Source organism: Leptodactylus fuscus, unplaced genomic scaffold, assembly GCF_031893055.1.
Source record: "Leptodactylus fuscus isolate aLepFus1 unplaced genomic scaffold, aLepFus1.hap2 HAP2_SCAFFOLD_393, whole genome shotgun sequence".
NCBI lineage: Eukaryota > Metazoa > Chordata > Amphibia > Anura > Leptodactylidae > Leptodactylus > Leptodactylus fuscus.
The window spans coordinates 51,983-71,655 of NW_027440416.1; the positions used below are offsets into that span (position 1 = coordinate 51,983).

The 19,673-nt window shown below is 53.1% G+C and overlaps 1 protein-coding gene across 1 annotated transcript in view; it reads left to right on the forward strand.

Annotated features, from left to right (window-relative positions):
- FGF11 (fibroblast growth factor 11) overlaps window positions 1-19,301 on the forward strand; it is a 62,735-nt gene extending 43,434 nt beyond the window's left edge. Inside the window, exon 5 of the mRNA XM_075261785.1 lies at window positions 18,804-19,301. Within this exon, the coding sequence (XP_075117886.1) occupies window positions 18,804-18,904 (101 nt within the window). The 3' untranslated portion in view covers window positions 18,905-19,301. The remainder of the gene's footprint in view (window positions 1-18,803) is intronic.
- Window positions 19,302-19,673: the final 372 nt, after the last annotated feature.

Below are 19,673 nucleotides of genomic sequence, written 5' to 3' on the forward strand. Positions count from 1 at the left end.
GGCTCTATGGCTAATGGTCAGTGACTAGCGCTCTATGGCTGGTGGTCAGTGACTAGGGCTCTATGGCTAATGGTCAGTGACTAGGGCTCTATGGCTGGTGGTCAGTGACTAGGGCTCTATGGCTGGTGGTCAGTGACTAGGGCTCTATGGCTGGTGGTCAGTGACTAGGGCTCTATGGCTGGTGGTCAGTGACTAGGGCTCTATGGCTAATGGTCAGTGACTAGGGCTCTATGGCTGGTGGTCAGTGACTAGGGTTCTATGGCTGGTGGTCAGTGACTAGGGCTCTATGGCTAATGGTAAGTGACTAGCGCTCTATGGCTGGTGGTCAGTGACTAGGGCTCTATGGCTGGTTGTCAGTGACTAGGGTTCTATGGCTGGTGGTCAGTGACTAGGGCTCTATGGCTAATGGTCAGTGACTAGCGCTCTATGGCTGGTGGTCATTGACTAGCGCTCTATGGCTTGTGGTCAGTGACTAGGGCTCTATGGCTGGTGGTCAGTGACTAGGGCTCTATGGCTGGTGGTCAGTGACTAGGGCTCTATGGCTGGTGGTCAGTGACTAGGGCTCTATGGCTGGTGGTCAGTGACTAGGGCTCTATGGCTGGTGGTCAGTGACTAGGGCTCTATGACTAATGGTCAGTGACTTGGGCTCTATGACTAATGGTCAGTGACTAGGGCTCTATGTCTAATGGTCAGTGACTAGGACTCTATTGCTAATGGTCAGTGACTAGCGCTCTATGGCTGGTGGTCATTGACTAGCGCTCTATGGCTTGTGGTCAGTGACTAGGGCTCTATGGCTGGTGGTCAGTGACTAGGGCTCTATGGCTGGTGGTCAGTGACTAGGGCTCTATGGCTGGTGGTCAGTGACTAGGGCTCTATGGCTGGTGGCCAGTGACTAGGGCTCTATGGCTAATGGTCAGTGACTAGGGCTCTATGGCTGGTGGTCAGTGACTAGGGCTCTATGGCTAATGGTCAGTGACTAGGGCTCTATGGCTAATGGTCAGTGACTAGGGCTCTATGGCTAATGGTCAGTGACTAGGGCTCTATAGCTGGTGGTCAGTGAATAGGGCTCTATGGCTAATGGTCAGTGACTAGGGCTCTATGGCTAATGGTCAGTGACTAGGGCTCTATGGCTGGTGGTCAGTGACTAGGGCTCTATGGCTGGGGGTCAGTGACTAGGGCTCTATGGCTAATGGTCAGTGACTAGGGCTCTATGGCTGGTGGTCAGTGACTAGGGCTCTATGGCTGGTGGTCAGTGACTAGGACACTATGGCTGGTGGTCAGTGACTAGGGCTCTATGGCTGGTGGTCAGTGACTAGCGCTCTATGGCTGGTGGTCAGTGACTAGGGCTGTATGGCTGGTGGTCAGTGACTAGGGCTCTATGGCTGGTGGTCAGTGACTAGGGCTCTATGGCTAATGATCAGTGACTAGCGCTCTATGGCTGGTGGTCAGTGACTAGGGCTCTATGGCTGGTGGTCAGTGACTAGGGCTCTATGGCTGGTGGTCAGTGACTAGGGCTCTATGGCTGGTGGTCAGTGACTAGGGCTCTATGGCTGGTGGTCAGTGACTAGGGCTCTATGGCTAATGGTCAGTGACTAGGGCTCTATGACTAATGGTCAGTGACTAGGGCTCTATGGCTAATGGTCAGTGACTAGGGCTCTATGGCTGGTGGTCAGTGACTGGGGCTCTATGGCTAATGGTCAGTGACTAGGGCTCTATGACTAATGGTCAGTGACTAGGGGTCTATGACTGGTGGTCAGTGACTAGGGCTCTATGGCTGGTGGTCAGTGACTAGGGATCTATGGCTGATGGTCAGTGACTAGAGCTCTATGACTGGTGGTCAGTGACTAGGGCTCTATGGCTAATGGTCAGTGACTAGGGCTCTATGGCTAATGGTCAGTGACTAGGGGTCTATGACTGGTGGTCAGTGACTAGGGCTCTATGGCTGGTGGTCAGTGACTAGGGCTCTATGGCTGGTGGTCAGTGACTAGGGCTCTATGACTAATGGTCAGTGACTAGGGCTCTATGGCTGGTGGTCAGTGACTAGGGCTCTATGGCTGGTGGTCAGTGACTAGGGCTCTATGACTAATGGTCAGTGACTAGGGCTCTATGGCTGGTGGTCAGTGACTAGGACTCTATGGCTGGTGCTCAGTGACTAGGGCTCTATGGCTGGTGGTCAGTGACTAGGGCTCTATGGCTGGTGCTCAGTGACTAGGGCTCTATGGCTGGTGCTCAGTGACTAGGGCTCTATGGCTGGTGCTCAGTGACTAGGGCTCTATGGCTGGTGGTCAGTGACTAGGGCTCTATGGCTGGTGGTCAGTGACTAGGGCTCTATGGCTGGTGGTCAGTGACTAGGGCTCTATGGCTAATGGTCAGTGACTAGGGCTCTATGGCTGGTGGTCAGTGACTAGGGCTCTATGGCTGGTGGTCAGTGACTAGGGCTCTATGGCTAATGGTCAGTGACTAGGGCTCTATGGCTGTTGGCCAGTGACTAGGACTCTATGGCTGGTGGTCAGTGACTAGGGCTCTATGGCTGGTGGCCAGTGACTAGGGCTCTATGACTAATGGTCAGTGACTAGGGCTCTATGGCTGGTGGTCAGTGACTAGGGCTCTATGGCTGGTGGTCAGTGACTAGGGCTCTATGACTAATGGTCAGTGACTAGGGCTCTATGGCTAATGGTCAGTGACTAGCGCTCTATGGCTGGTGGTCAGTGACTAGGGCTCTATGGCTGGTGGTCAGTGACTAGGGCTCTATGGCTAATGGTCAGTGACTAGGGCTCTATGACTAATGGTCAGTGACTAGGGCTCTATGACTAATGGTCAGTGACTAGGGCTCTATGGCTGGTGGTCAGTGACTAGGGCTCTATGGCTGGTGGTCAGTGACTAGCGCTCTATGGCTGGTGGTCAGTGACTAGGGCTGTATGGCTGGTGGTCAGTGACTAGGGCTCTATGGCTGGTGGTCAGTGACTAGGGCTCTATGGCTAATGATCAGTGACTAGCGCTCTATGGCTGGTGGTCAGTGACTAGGGCTCTATGGCTGGTGGTCAGTGACTAGGGCTCTATGGCTGGTGGTAAGTGACTAGGGCTCTATGGCTGGTGGTCAGTGACTAGGGCTCTATGGCTGGTGGTCAGTGACTAGGGCTCTATGGCTGGTGGTCAGTGACTAGGGCTCTATGGCTGGTGGTCAGTGACTAGGGCTCTATGGCTGGTGGTCAGTGACTAGGGCTCTATGGCTAATGGTCAGTGACTAGGGCTCTATGACTAATGGTCAGTGACTAGGGCTCTATGGCTGGTGGTCAGTGACTAGGGCTCTATGGCTAATGGTCAGTGACTAGGGCTCTATGGCTGATGGCCAGTGACTAGGACTCTATGACTGGTGGTCAGTGACTAGGGCTCTATGGCTAATGGTCAGTGACTAGGGCTCTATGGCTGATGGCCAGTGACTAGGACTCTATGACTGGTGGTCAGTGACTAGGGCTCTATGGCTAATGGTCAGTGACTAGTGCTCTATGGCTGGTGGTCAGTGACTAGGGCTCTATGGCTGGTGGTCAGTGACTAGGGCTCTATGGCTAATGGTCAGTGACTAGGACTCTATGACTAATGGTCAGTGACTAGGACTCTATGGCTAATGGTCAGTGACTAGGGCTCTATGACTAATGGTCAGTGACTAGGGCTCTATGGCTAATGGTCAGTGACTAGGGCTCTATGGCTGGTGGTCAGTGACTAAGGCTCTATGGCTGGTGGTCAGTGACTAGGACTCTATGGCTGGTGGTCAGTGACTAGGGCTCTATGGCTGGTGGTCAGTGACTAGGGCTCTATGGCTAATGGTCAGTGACTAGGGCTCTATGACTAATGGTCAGTGACTAGGGCTCTATGACTAATGGTCAGTGACTAGGGCTCTATGGCTGGTGGTCAGTGACTAGGGCTCTATGGCTGGTGGTCAGTGACTAGCGCTCTATGGCTGGTGGTCAGTGACTAGGGCTGTATGGCTGGTGGTCAGTGACTAGGGCTCTATGGCTGGTGGTCAGTGACTAGGGCTCTATGGCTAATGATCAGTGACTAGCGCTCTATGGCTGGTGGTCAGTGACTAGGGCTCTATGGCTGGTGGTCAGTGACTAGGGCTCTATGGCTGGTGGTAAGTGACTAGGGCTCTATGGCTGGTGGTCAGTGACTAGGGCTCTATGGCTGGTGGTCAGTGACTAGGGCTCTATGGCTGGTGGTCAGTGACTAGGGCTCTATGGCTAATGGTCAGTGACTAGGGCTCTATGACTAATGGTCAGTGACTAGGGCTCTATGGCTGGTGGTCAGTGACTAGGGATCTATGGCTGATGGTCAGTGACTAGAGCTCTATGACTGGTGGTCAGTGACTAGGGCTCTATGGCTAATGGTCAGTGACTAGGGCTCTATGGCTAATGGTCAGTGACTAGGACTCTATGGCTAATGGTCAGTGACTAGGGCTCTATGGCTGGTGGTCAGTGACTAGGGCTCTATGACTGGTGGTCAGTGACTAGGGCTCTATGGCTGGTGGTCAGTGACTAGGGCTCTATGGCTGGTGGTCAGTGACTAGGGCTCTATGACTAATGGTCAGTGACTAGGGCTCTATGGCTGGTGGTCAGTGACTAGGGCTCTATGGCTGGTGGTCAGTGACTAGGGCTCTATGACTAATGGTCAGTGACTAGGGCTCTATGGCTGGTGGTCAGTGACTAGGACTCTATGGCTGGTGCTCAGTGACTAGGGCTCTATGGCTGGTGGTCAGTGACTAGGGCTCTATGGCTGGTGGTCAGTGACTAGGGCTCTATGGCTGGTGCTCAGTGACTAGGGCTCTATGGCTGGTGGTCAGTGACTAGGGCTCTATGGCTGGTGGTCAGTGACTAGGGCTCTATGGCTGGTGGTCAGTGACTAGGGCTCTATGGCTGGTGCTCAGTGACTAGGACTCTATGGCTAATGGTCAGTGACTAGGGCTCTATGGCTGGTGGTCAGTGACTAGGGCTCTATGGCTGGTGGTCAGTGACTAGGGCTCTATGGCTAATGGTCAGTGACTAGGGCTCTATGGCTGGTGGCCAGTGACTAGGACTCTATGGCTGGTGGTCAGTGACTAGGGCTCTATGGCTGGTGGCCAGTGACTAGGGCTCTATGACTAATGGTCAGTGACTAGGGCTCTATGGCTGGTGGTCAGTGACTAGGGCTCTATGGCTGGTGGTCAGTGACTAGGGCTCTATGACTAATGGTCAGTGACTAGGGCTCTATGGCTAATGGTCAGTGACTAGCGCTCTATGGCTGGGGGTCAGTGACTAGGGCTCTATGGCTGGTGGTCAGAGACTAGGACTCTATGGCTAATGGTCAGTGACTAGGGCTCTATGGCTAATGGTCAGTGACTAGGGCTCTATGGCTAATGGTCAGTGACTAGGGCTCTATGGCTAATGGTCAGTGACTAGGGCTCTATAGCTGGTGGTCAGTGACTAGGGCTCTATGGCTAATGGTCAGTGACTAGGGCTCTATGACTAATGGTCAGTGACTAGGGCTCTATGGCTGGTGGTCAGTGACTAGCGCTCTATGACTGGTGGTCAGTGACTAGGACTCTATGGCTGGTGGTCAGTGACTAGGGCTCTATGGCTGGTGGTCAGTGACTAGGACACTATGGCTGGTGGTCAGTGACTAGGGCTCTATGGCTGGTGGTCAGTGACTAGCGCTCTATGGCTGGTGGTCAGTGACTAGGGCTGTATGGCTGGTGGTCAGTGACTAGGGCTCTATGGCTGGTGGTCAGTGACTAGGGCTCTATGGCTAATGATCAGTGACTAGCGCTCTATGGCTGGTGGTCAGTGACTAGGGCTCTATGGCTGGTGGTCAGTGACTAGGGCTCTATGGCTGGTGGTCAGTGACTAGGGCTCTGTGGCTGGTGGTCAGTGACTAGGGCTCTATGGCTGGTGGTCAGTGACTAGGGCTCTATGGCTAATGGTCAGTGACTAGGGCTCTATGACTAATGGTCAGTGACTAGGGCTCTATGGCTGGTGGTCAGTGACTAGGGATCTATGGCTGATGGTCAGTGACTACAGCTCTATGACTGGTGGTCAGTGACTAGGGCTCTATGGCTAATGGTCAGTGACTAGGGCTCTATGGCTAATGGTCAGTGACTAGGGGTCTATGACTGGTGGTCAGTGACTAGGGCTCTATGGCTGGTGGTCAGTGACTAGGGCTCTATGGCTGGTGGTCAGTGACTAGGGCTCTATGACTAATGGTCAGTGACTAGGGCTCTATGGCTGATGGTCAGTGACTAGGGCTCTATGGCTGGTGGTCAGTGACTAGGGCTCTATGGCTGGTGGTCAGTGACTAGGGCTCTATGACTAATGGTCAGTGACTAGGGCTCTATGGCTGGTGGTCAGTGACTAGGGCTCTATGGCTAATGGTCAGTGACTAGGGCTCTATGGCTGGTGGTCAGTGACTAGGGCTCTATGGCTGGTGGTCAGTGACTAGGGCTCTATGGCTGGTGGTCAGTGACTAGGGCTCTATGGCTGGTGCTCAGTGACTAGGACTCTATGGCTAATGGTCAGTGACTAGGGCTCTATGGCTGGTGGTCAGTGACTAGGGCTCTATGGCTGGTGGTCAGTGACTAGGGCTCTATGGCTAATGGTCAGTGACTAGGGCTCTATGGCTGGTGGCCAGTGACTAGGGCTCTATGACTAATGGTCAGTGACTAGGGCTCTATGGCTGGTGGCCAGTGACTAGGGCTCTATGACTAATGGTCAGTGACTAGCGCTCTATGGCTGGTGGTCAGTGACTAGGGCTCTATGGCTAATGGTCAGTGACTAGCGCTCTATGGCTGGGGGTCAGTGACTAGGGCTCTATGGCTGGTGGTCAGAGACTAGGACTCTATGGCTAATGGTCAGTGACTAGGGCTCTATGGCTAATGGTCAGTGACTAGGGCTCTATGGCTAATGGTCAGTGACTAGGGCTCTATGGCTAATGGTCAGTGACTAGGGCTCTATAGCTGGTGGTCAGTGAATAGGGCTCTATGGCTAATGGTCAGTGACTAGGGCTCTATGGCTAATGGTCAGTGACTAGGGCTCTATGACTAATGGTCAGTGACTAGGGCTCTATGGCTAATGGTCAGTGACTAGGGCTCTATGGCTGGTGGTCAGTGACTAGCGCTCTATGACTGGTGGTCAGTGACTAGGGCTCTATGGCTGGTGGTCAGTGACTAGGGCTCTATGGCTAATGGTCAATGACTAGGGCTCTATGGCTGGTGGTCAGTGACTAGGGCTCTATGGCTAATGGTCAGTGACTAGGGCTCTATGGCTAATGGTCAGTGACTAGGGCTCTATGGCTGGTGGTCAGTGACTAGGGCTCTATGGCTAATGGTCAGTGACTAGGGCTCTATGGCTGGTGGTCAGTGACTAGGGCTCTATGGCTAATGGTCAGTGACTAGGGCTCTATGGCTAATGGTCAGTGACTAGGGCTCTATGGCTGGTGGTCAGTGACTAGGGCTCTATGGCTAATGGTCAGTGACTAGGGCTCTATGACTAATGGTCAGTGACTAGGGCTCTATGGCTAATGGTCAGTGACTAGGGCTCTATGGCTGGTGGTCAGTGACTAGCGCTCTATGACTGGTGGTCAGTGACTAGGGCTCTATGGCTGGTGGTCAGTGACTAGCGCTCTATGGCTGGTGGTCAGTGACTAGGGCTCTATGGCTGGTGGTCAGTGACTAGGGCTCTATGGCTAATGGTCAGTGACTAGCGCTATATGACTGGTGGTCAGTGACTAGGACTCTATGGCTGGTGGTCAGTGACTAGGGCTCTATGGCTGGTGGTCAGTGACTAGGGCTCTATGGCTGGTGGTCAGTGACTAGGGCTCTATGGCTGGTGGTCAGTGACTAGGGCTCTATGGCTGGTGGTCAGTGACTAGGGCTCTATGGCTGGTGGTCAGTGACTAGGGCGCTATGGCTGCTGGTCAGTGACTAGCGCTCTATGGCTGGTGGTCAGTGACTAGGGCTCTATGGCTAATGGTCAGTGACTAGCGCTCTATGGCTGGTGGTCAGTGACTAGGGCTCTATGGCTAATGGTCAGTGACTAGGGCTCTATGGCTGGTGGTCAGTGACTAGGGCTCTATGGCTAATGGTCAGTGACTAGCGCTCTATGGCTGGTGGTCAGTGACTAGGGCTCTATGGCTGGTGGTCAGTGACTAGGGCTCTATGGCTAATGGTCAGTGACTAGGGCTCTATGGCTAATGGTCAGTGACTAGGGGTCTATGACTGGTGGTCAGTGACTAGGGCTCTATGGCTGGTGGTCAGTGACTAGGGCTCTATGGCTGGTGGTCAGTGACTAGGGCTCTATGACTAATGGTCAGTGACTAGGGCTCTATGGCTGGTGGTCAGTGACTAGGGCTCTATGGCTGGTGGTCAGTGACTAGGGCTCTATGACTAATGGTCAGTGACTAGGGCTCTATGGCTGGTGGTCAGTGACTAGGGCTCTATGGCTAATGGTCAGTGACTAGGGCTCTATGGCTGGTGGTCAGTGACTAGGGCTCTATGGCTGGTGGTCAGTGACTAGGGCTCTATGGCTGGTGGTCAGTGACTAGGGCTCTATGGCTGGTGCTCAGTGACTAGGACTCTATGGCTGGTGGTCAGTGACTAGGGCTCTATGGCTGGTGGTCAGTGACTAGGGCTCTATGGCTGGTGGTCAGTGACTAGGGCTCTATGGCTAATGGTCAGTGACTAGGGCTCTATGGCTGGTGGCCAGTGACTAGGACTCTATGGCTGGTGGTCAGTGACTAGGGCTCTATGGCTGGTGGCCAGTGACTAGGGCTCTATGACTAATGGTCAGTGACTAGCGCTCTATGGCTGGTGGTCAGTGACTAGGGCTCTATGGCTAATGGTCAGTGACTAGCGCTCTATGGCTGGGGGTCAGTGACTAGGGCTCTATGGCTGGTGGTCAGAGACTAGGACTCTATGGCTAATGGTCAGTGACTAGGGCTCTATGGCTAATGGTCAGTGACTAGGGCTCTATGGCTAATGGTCAGTGACTAGGGCTCTATGGCTAATGGTCAGTGACTAGGGCTCTATAGCTGGTGGTCAGTGAATAGGGCTCTATGGCTAATGGTCAGTGACTAGGGCTCTATGGCTAATGGTCAGTGACTAGGGCTCTATGACTAATGGTCAGTGACTAGGGCTCTATGGCTAATGGTCAGTGACTAGGGCTCTATGGCTGGTGGTCAGTGACTAGCGCTCTATGACTGGTGGTCAGTGACTAGGGCTCTATGGCTGGTGGTCAGTGACTAGGGCTCTATGGCTGGTGGTCAGTGACTAGGGCTCTATGGCTAATGGTCAGTGACTAGCGCTATATGACTGGTGGTCAGTGACTAGCGCTCTATGGCTGGTGGTCAGTGACTAGGGCTCTATGGCTGGTGGTCAGTGACTAGCGCTCTATGGCTGGTGGTCAGTGACTAGGGCTCTATGGCTGGTGGTCAGTGACTAGGGCTCTATGGCTAATGGTCAGTGACTAGCGCTATATGACTGGTGGTCAGTGACTAGGACTCTATGGCTGGTGGTCAGTGACTAGGGCTCTATGGCTGGTGGTCAGTGACTAGGGCTCTATGGCTGGTGGTCAGTGACTAGGGCTCTATGGCTGGTGGTCAGTGACTAGGGCTCTATGGCTGGTGGTCAGTGACTAGGGCTCTATGGCTAATGGTCAGTGACTAGGGCTCTATGGCTAATGGTCAGTGACTAGGGCTCTATGGCTAATGGTCAGTGACTAGGGCTCTATGACTAATGGTCAGTGACTAGGGCTCTATGGCTAATGGTCAGTGACTAGGGCTCTATGGCTGGTGGTCAGTGACTAGCGCTCTATGGCTGGTGGTCAGTGACTAGGGCGCTATGGCTCCTGGTCAGTGACTAGCGCTCTATGGCTGGTGGTCAGTGACTAGGGCTCTATGGCTAATGGTCAGTGACTAGCGCTCTATGGCTGGTGGTCAGTGACTAGGGCTCTATGGCTGGTGGTCAGTGACTAGGGCTCTATGGCTAATGGTCAGTGACTAGGACTCTATGGCTAATGGTCAGTGACTAGGGCTCTATGACTAATGGTCAGTGACTAGGGCTCTATGGCTAATGGTCAGTGACTAGGGCTCTATGATTAATGGTCAGTGACTAGGGCTCTATGGCTGGTGGTCAGTGACTAGGGCTCTATGGCTGGTGCTCAGTGACTAGGGCTCTATGGCTAATGGTCAGTGACTAGGGCTCTATGACTGGTGGACAGTGACTAGGGCTCTATGACTGGTGGTCAGTGACTAGGGCTCTATGGCTGGTGGTCAGTGACTAGGGCTCTATGGCTAATGGTCAGTGACTAGCGCTATATGACTGGTGGTCAGTGACTAGCGCTCTATGGCTGGTGGTCAGTGACTAGGGCTCTATGGCTGGTGGTCAGTGACTAGCGCTCTATGGCTGGTGGTCAGTGACTAGGGCTCTATGGCTGGTGGTCAGTGACTAGGGCTCTATGGCTAATGGTCAGTGACTAGCGCTATATGACTGGTGGTCAGTGACTAGGACTCTATGGCTGGTGGTCAGTGACTAGGGCTCTATGGCTGGTGGTCAGTGACTAGGGCTCTATGGCTGGTGGTCAGTGACTAGGGCTCTATGGCTGGTGGTCAGTGACTAGGGCTCTATGGCTGGTGGTCAGTGACTAGGGCTCTATGGCTGGTGGTCAGTGACTAGGGCGCTATGGCTGCTGGTCAGTGACTAGCGCTCTATGGCTGGTGGTCAGTGACTAGGGCTCTATGGCTAATGGTCAGTGACTAGCGCTCTATGGCTGGTGGTCAGTGACTAGGGCTCTATGGCTAATGGTCAGTGACTAGGGCTCTATGGCTGGTGGTCAGTGACTAGGGCTCTATGGCTAATGGTCAGTGACTAGCGCTCTATGGCTGGTGGTCAGTGACTAGGGCTCTATGGCTGGTGGTCAGTGACTAGGGCTCTATGGCTAATGGTCAGTGACTAGGACTCTATGGCTAATGGTCAGTGACTAGGGCTCTATGACTAATGGTCAGTGACTAGGGCTCTATGATTAATGGTCAGTGACTAGGGCTCTATGATTAATGGTCAGTGACTAGGGCTCTATGGCTGGTGGTCAGTGACTAGGGCTCTATGGCTAATGGTCAGTGACTAGGGCTCTATGATTAATGGTCAGTGACTAGGGCTCTATGGCTGGTGGTCAGTGACTAGGGCTCTATGGCTAATGGTCAGTGACTAGGGCTCTATGGCTGATGGCCAGTGACTAGGACTCTATGACTGGTGGTCAGTGACTAGGGCTCTATGGCTAATGGTCAGTGACTAGTGCTCTATGGCTGGTGGTCAGTGACTAGGGCTCTATGGCTAATGGTCAGTGACTAGGACTCTATGACTAATGGTCAGTGACTAGGACTCTATGGCTAATGGTCAGTGACTAGGGCTCTATGACTAATGGTCAGTGACTAGGGCTCTATGGCTAATGGTCAGTGACTAGGGCTCTATGGCTGGTGGTCAGTGACTAAGGCTCTATGGCTGGTGGTCAGTGACTAGGACTCTATGGCTGGTGGTCAGTGACTAGGGCTCTATGGCTGGTGGTCAGTGACTAGGGCTCTATGGCTAATGGTCAGTGACTAGGGCTCTATGACTAATGGTCAGTGACTAGGGCTCTATGACTAATGGTCAGTGACTAGGGCTCTATGGCTTGTGGTCAGTGACTAGGGCTCTATGGCTGGTGGTCAGTGACTAGGGCTCTATGGCTGGTGGTCAGTGACTAGGGCTCTATGGCTGGTGGTCAGTGACTAGGGCTCTATGGCTAATGGTCAGTGACTAGGGCTCTATGGCTGGTGGTCAGTGACTAGAACTCTATGGCTAATGGTCAGTGACTAGGGCTCTATGACTAATGGTCAGTGACTAGGGCTCTATGGCTGGTGGTCAGTGACTAGGGCTCTATGGCTAATGGTCAGTGACTAGGGCTCTATGGCTGGTGGTCAGTGACTAGGGCTCTATGGCTGGTGGTCAGTGACTAGGGCTCTATGGCTGGTGGTCAGTGACTAGCGCTCTATGGCTGGTGGTCAGTGACTAGGGCTCTATGGCTGGTGGCCAGTGACTAGGGCTCTATGGCTAATGGTCAGTGACTAGCGCTCTATGGCTGGTGGTCAGTGACTAGGGCTCTATGGCTAATGGTCAGTGACTAGGGCTCTATGGCTGGTGTTCAGTGACTAGGGCTCTATGGCTGGTGGTCAGTGACTAGGACACTATGGCTGGTGGTCAGTGACTAGGGCTCTATGGCTGGTGGTCAGTGACTAGCGCTCTATGGCTGGTGGTCAGTGACTAGGGCTGTATGGCTGGTGGTCAGTGACTAGGGCTCTATGACTAATGGTCAGTGACTAGGGCTCTATGGCTGGTGGTCAGTGACTAGGGCTCTATGGCTGGTGGTCAGTGACTAGGGCTCTATGGCTGGTGGTCAGTGACTAGGGCTGTATGGCTGGTGGTCAGTGACTAGGGCTCTATGACTAATGGTCAGTGACTAGGGCTCTATGGCTGGTGGTCAGTGACTAGGGCTCTATGGCTGGTGGTCAGTGACTAGGGCTCTATGGCTGGTGGTCAGTGACTAGGGCTCTATGGCTAATGATCAGTGACTAGCGCTCTATGGCTGGTGGTCAGTGACTAGGGCTCTATGGCTGGTGGTCAGTGACTAGGGCTCTATGGCTGGTGGTAAGTGACTAGGGCTCTATGGCTGGTGGTCAGTGACTAGGGCTCTATGGCTGGTGGTCAGTGACTAGGGCTCTATGGCTGGTGGTCAGTGACTAGGGCTCTATGGCTAATGGTCAGTGACTAGGGCTCTATGACTAATGGTCAGTGACTAGGGCTCTATGGCTGGTGGTCAGTGACTAGGGATCTATGGCTGATGGTCAGTGACTAGAGCTCTATGACTGGTGGTCAGTGACTAGGGCTCTATGGCTAATGGTCAGTGACTAGGGCTCTATGGCTAATGGTCAGTGACTAGGGGTCTATGACTGGTGGTCAGTGACTAGGGCTCTATGGCTGGTGGTCAGTGACTAGGGCTCTATGGCTGGTGGTCAGTGACTAGGGCTCTATGACTAATGGTCAGTGACTAGGGCTCTATGGCTGGTGGTCAGTGACTAGGGCTCTATGACTAATGGTCAGTGACTAGGACTCTATGGCTGGTGGTCAGTGACTAGCGCTCTATGGCTGGTGGTCAGTAACTAGGGCTCTATGGCTAATGGTCAGTGACTAGGGCTCTATGGCTGGTGCTCAGTGACTAGGACTCTATGGCTGGTGGTCAGTGACTAGGGCTCTATGGCTAATGGTCAGTGACTAGGGCTCTATGGCTAATGGTCAGTGACTAGGGCTCTATGGCTGGTGGTCAGTGACTAGGGCTCTATGGCTGGTGGTCAGTGACTAGGGCTCTATGGCTGGTGGTCAGTGACTAGGGCTCTATGGCTAATGGTCAGTGACTAGCGCTCTATGGCTAATGGTCAGTGACTAGCGCTCTATGGCTGGGGGTCAGTGACTAGGGCTCTATGGCTGGTGGTCAGTGACTAGCGCTCTATGGCTGGTGGTCAGTGACTAGGGCTCTATGGCTGGTGGTCAGTGACTAGGGCTCTATGGCTGGTGGTCAGTGACTAGGGCTCTATGGCTGGTGGTCAGTGACTAGGGCTCTATGGCTGGTGGTCAGTGACTAGCGCTCTATGGCTAATGGTCAGTGACTAGCGCTCTATGGCTGGGGGTCAGTGACTAGGGCTCTATGGCTGGTGGTCAGTGACTAGGGCTCTATGGCTAATGGTCAGTGACTAGGGCTCTATGGCTAATGGTCAGTGACTAGGGCTCTATGGCTGGTGGTCAATGACTAGGGCTCTATGGCTGGTGGTCAGTGACTAAGGCTCTATGGCTGGTAGTCAGTGACTAGGGCTCTATGGCTGGTGGTCAGTGACTAGGGCTCTATGGCTAATGGTCAGTGACTAGGACTCTATGGCTAATGGTCAGTGACTAGGGCTCTATGACTAATGGTCAGTGACTAGGGCTCTATGGCTGGTGGTCAGTGACTAGGGCTCTATGACTAATGGTCAGTGACTAGGACTCTATGGCTGGTGGTCAGTGACTAGGGCTCTATGGCTGGTGGTAAGTGACTAGGGCTCTATGACTAATGGTCAGTGACTAGGGCTCTATGGCTGGTGGTCAGTGACTAGGGCTCTATGGCTGGTGGTCAGTGACTAGGGCTCTATGGCTGGTGGTCAGTGACTAGGGCTCTATGGCTGGTGGTAAGTGACTAGGGCTCTATGACTAATGGTCAGTGACTAGGACTCTATGGCTGGTGGTCAGTGACTAGGGCTCTATGGCTGGTGGTAAGTGACTAGGGCTCTATGGCTAATGGTCAGTGACTAGGGCTCTATGGCTGGTGGTCAGTGACTAGGGCTCTATGGCTGGTGGTCAGTGACTAGGGCTCTATGGCTAATGGTCAGTGACTAGGGCTCTATGGCTAATGGTCAGTGACTAGGACTCTATGGCTGGTGGTCAGTGACTAGGGCTTTATGGCTGGTGGTCAGTGACTAGGGCTCTATGGCTGGTGGTCAGTGACTAGGGCTCTATGGCTGGTGGTCAGTGACTAGGGCTCTATGGCTAATAGTCAGTTACTAGGGCTCTATGGCTAATGGTCAGTGACTAGGGCTCTATGGCTGGTGGTCAGTGACTAGGACTCTATGGCTGGTGGTCAGTGACTAGGGCTCTATGGCTAATGGTCAGTGACTAGTGCTCTATGGCTGGTGGTCAGTGACTAGGGCTCTATGGCTAATGGTCAGTGACTAGGGCTCTATGGCTGGTGGTCAGTGACTAGGGCTGTATGGCTGGTGGTCAGTGACTAGGGCTCTATGGCTGGTGGTCAGTGACTAGGGCTCTATGGCTAATGGTCAGTGACTAGGGCTCTATGGCTGGGGGTCAGTGACTAGGGCTCTATGGCTAATGGTCAGTGACTAGGGCTCTATGGCTGGTGGTCAGTGACTAGGGCTCTTTGGCTGGTGGTCAGTGACTAGGGCTCTATGACTGGTGGTCAGTGACTAGGGCTCTATGACTGGTGGTCAGTGACTAGGGCTCTATGACTGGTGGTCAGTGACTAGGGCTCTATGGCTGGTGCTCAGTGACTAGGGCTCTATGGCTAATGGTCAGTGACTAAGGCTCTATGGCTGGGGGTCAGTGACTAGGGCTCTATGACTGGTGGTCAGTGACTAGGGCTCTATGGCTGGTGGTCAGTGACTAGGACTCTATGGCTGGTGGTCATTGACTAGGACTCTATGGCTGGTGGTCAGTGACTAGGGCTCTATGACTAATGGTCAGTGACTAGGGCTCTATGGCTGGTGGTCAGTGACTAGGGCTCTATGACTAATGGTCAGTGACTAGGGCTCTATGGCTGGTGGTCAGTGACTAGGGCTCTATGGCTAATGGTCAGTGACTAGGACTCTATGGCTAATGGTCAGTGACTAGGGCTCTATGGCTAATGGTCAGTGACTAGGGGTCTATGACTGGTGGTCAGTGACTAGGGCTCTATGGCTGGTGGTCAGTGACTAGGGCTCTATGGCTGGTGGTCAGTGACTAGGGCTCTATGGCTAATGGTCAGTGACTAGGGCTCTATGACTAATGGTCAGTGACTAGGGCTCTATGACTAATGGTCAGTGACTAGGGCTCTATGGCTAATGGTCAGTGACTAGGACTCTATGGCTAATGGTCAGTGACTAGGGCTCTATGGCTAATGGTCAGTGACTAGGGCTCTATGGCTAATGGTCAGTGACTAGGACTCTATGGCTGGTGGTCAGTGACTAGGGCTCTATGGCTGGTGGTCAGTGACTAGGGCTCTATGGCTGGTGGCCAGTGACTAGGGCTCTATGACTAATGGTCAGTGACTAGGGCTCCATGGCTGGTGGTCAGTGACTAGGGCTCTATGGCTAGTGGTCAGTGACTAGCGCTCTATGGCTGGTGGCCAGTGACTAGGACTCTATGACTGGTGGCCAGTGACTAGGGCTCTATGGCTAATGGTCAGTGACTAGGGCTCTATGGCTAATGGTCAGTGACTAGGACTCTATGGCTGGTGGTCAGTGACTAGGGCTCTATGGCTGGGGGTCAGTGACTAGGGCTCTATGACTAATGGTCAGTGACTAGGGCTCTATGACTAATGGTCAGTGACTAGGGCTCTATGGCTGGTGGTCAGTGACTAGGGCTCTATGGCTGGTGGTCAGTGACTAGGGCTCTATGGCTGGTGGTCAGTGACTAGGGCTCTATGGCTGGTGGTCAGTGACTAGGGCTCTATGGCTGGTGGTCAGTGACTAGCGCTCTATGGCTGGTGGTCAGTGACTAGGGCTCTATGGCTGGTGGTCAGTGACTAGGGCTCTATGGCTGGGGGTCAGTGACTAGGGCTCTATGGCAAGGGGTCAGTGACTAGGGCTCTATGACTAATGGTCAGTGACTAGCGCTCTATGACTGGTGGTCAGTGACTAGGGCTCTATGACTAATGGTCAGTGACTAGGGCTCTATGGCTAATGGTCAGTGACTAGGACTCTATGGCTAATGGTCAGTGACTAGGGCTCTATGGCTAATGGTCAGTGACTAGGGCTCTATGGCTGGTGGTCAGTGACTAGGGCTCTATGGCTGGTGGTCAGTGACTAGGGCTCTATGGCTAATGGTCAGTGACTAGGGCTCTATGGCTGGTGGTCAGTGACTAGGACTCTATGGCTAATGGTCAGTGACTAGGGCTCTATGGCTGGTGGTCAGTGACTAGGGCTCTATGGCTGGTGGTCAGTGACTAGGGCTCTATGGCTGGTGGTCAGTGACTAGGACTCTATGGCTAATGGTCAGTGACTAGGGCTCTATGGCTAATGGTCAGTGACTAGGACTCTATGGCTAATGGTCAGTGACTAGAGCTCTATGGCTGGTGGTCAGTGACTGGGGCTCTATGGCTAATGGTCAGTGACTAGAGCTCTATGGCTGGTGGTCAGTGACTAGGGCTCTATGGGTGGTGGTCAGTGACTAGGGCTCTATGGGTGGTGGTCAGTGACTAGGGCTCTATGGCTAATGGTCAGTGACTAGGGCTCTATGGGTGGTGGTCAGTGACTAGGGCTCTATGGCTAATGGTCAGTGACTAGGGCTCTATGGCTAATGGTCAGTGACTAGGGCTCTATGACTAATGGTCAGTGACTAGGGCTCTATGGCTAATGGTCAGTGACTAGGGCTCTATGACTAATGGTCAGTGACTAGAGCTCTATGGCTGGTGGTCAGTGACTAGGGCTCTATGGCTGGTGGTCAGTGACTAGGGCTCTATGACTAATGGTCAGTGACTAGGGCTCTATGGCTGGTGGTCAGTGACTAGGGCTCTATGACTAATGGTCAGTGACTAGGGCTCTATGGCTAATGGTCAGTGACTAGGGCTCTATGGCTGGTGGTCAGTGACTAGGGCTCTATGGCTGATGGCCAGTGACTAGGACTCTATGGCTGGTGGTCAGTGACTAGGGCTCTATGGCTGGTGGTCAGTGACTAGGGCTCTATGGCTAATGGTCAGTGACTAGTGCTCTATGGCTGGTGGTCAGTGACTAGGGCTCTATGACTAATGGTCAGTGACTAGTGCTCTATGGCTGGTGGTCAGTGACTAGGGCTCTATGGCTAATGGTCAGTGACTAGTGCTCTATGGCTGGTGGTCAGTGACTAGGGCTCTATGACTAATGGTCAGTGACTAGCGCTCTATGGCTGGTGGTCAGTGACTAGGGCTCTATGGCTGGTGGTCAGTGACTAGCGCTCTATGGCTGGTGGTCAGTGACTAGGGCTCTATGGCTAATGGTCAGTGACTAGGGCTCTATGGCTAATGGTCAGTGACTAGGGCTCTATGGCTGGTGGTCAGTGACTAGGGCTCTATGGCTGGTGGTCAGTGACTAGGGCTCTATGACTAATGGTCAGTGACTAGGGCTCTATGGCTGGTGGTCAGTGACTAGGGCTCTATGACTAATGGTCAGTGACTAGCGCTCTATGGCTGGTGGTCAGTGACTAGGGCTCTATGGCTAATGGTCAGTGACTAGGGCTCTATGGCTAATGGTCAGTGACTAGGGCTCTATGGCTGGTGGTCAGTGACTAGGGCTCTATGGCTGGTGGTCAGTGACTAGGGCTCTATGGCTAATGGTCAGTGACTAGTGCTCTATGGCTGGTGGTCAGTGACTAGGGCTCTATGACTAATGGTCAGTGACTAGCGCTCTATGGCTGGTGGTCAGTGACTAGGGCTCTATGGCTGGTGGTCAGTGACTAGCGCTCTATGGCTGGTGGTCAGTGACTAGGGCTCTATGGCTAATGGTCAGTGACTAGGGCTCTATGGCTAATGGTCAGTGACTAGGGCTCTATGGCTGGTGGTCAGTGACTAGGGCTCTATGGCTGGTGGTCAGTGACTAGGGCTCTATGACTAATGGTCAGTGACTAGGGCTCTATGGCTGGTGGTCAGTGACTAGGGCTCTATGACTAATGGTCAGTGACTAGCGCTCTATGGCTGGTGGTCAGTGACTAGGGCTCTATGGCTAATGGTCAGTGACTAGGGCTCTATGGCTAATGGTCAGTGACTAGGGCTCTATGGCTGGTGGTCAGTGACTAGGGCTCTATGGCTGGTGGTCAGTGACTAGGGCTCTATGGTGGGGGTTTTCTGACTGGGGGGGTTGTATATTACAATGTTCCCTGACTGAGGGGTGGACTGTGCCTGTGGGGTCTTCATAAAGGTGGGCTATGACTGGAGGGGTCCACATGACCTGACTGCTGACCCCGCTCTTCTGTCTGGCAGTCGCTCTCTACAAGGAGCCTTCTCTCCATGATGTCATCAAAGTGTCTCCTAAAAGAAGACTGACGTCAAAACCGAGCGCTCGGCTCCGAGGGGCCCGATGAGGACGACTGGTGGACGTAGCAATAAGTACTGACCACGTTGTGGGAGAAGACCTGAGGACGGGCAGGGTCTTCCTCTAGGCAATGAACTTCTTAGATACCTCTTGGACTATTGGTGGATGTATAAGATTTTGAAGTGAAGGACCCGCCATGCTGCATCTGAGGTAGAAATAATATCTCCAGACCTCCAGGACCACAAGAAGGAATATCACACGGTCCACATCTCAGGAAGCCTGAAAACCGTCTTCCAGCATCTGTACATAGAGTATACAGCGAATGTCCCCATATCCCTGTATCTGCACATGTATCCACACTAACCTGTGACCCCCAAACCATAAGACCCTCAATGAAGAGGAAAAGCCTCCTGATACTAACCCAATATATGCAAATAAATGATGACACGCCCAAAATCTGACTGGTCACATTTATTACAGCAATATTAGCAAACTGCGTAATTTGTGTAATATCACACATGTAATACAGCCTCTGCTCCCTCCCCGTGTAATATCACACATGTAATACAGACTCTGCTCCTCCCCTTGTGTAATATCACACATGTAATACAGACTCTGCTCCTCCTCCCCTGTGTAATATCACACATGTAATGCAGACTCTGCTCCTCTCCTGTGTAATATCACACATGTAATACAGACTCTGCTCCTCCTCCTCCTGTGTAATATCACACATGTAATACAGACTCTGCTCCTCCTCCTCCTGTGTAATATCACACATGTAATACAGACTCTGCTCCTCCCCCTGTGTAATATCACAC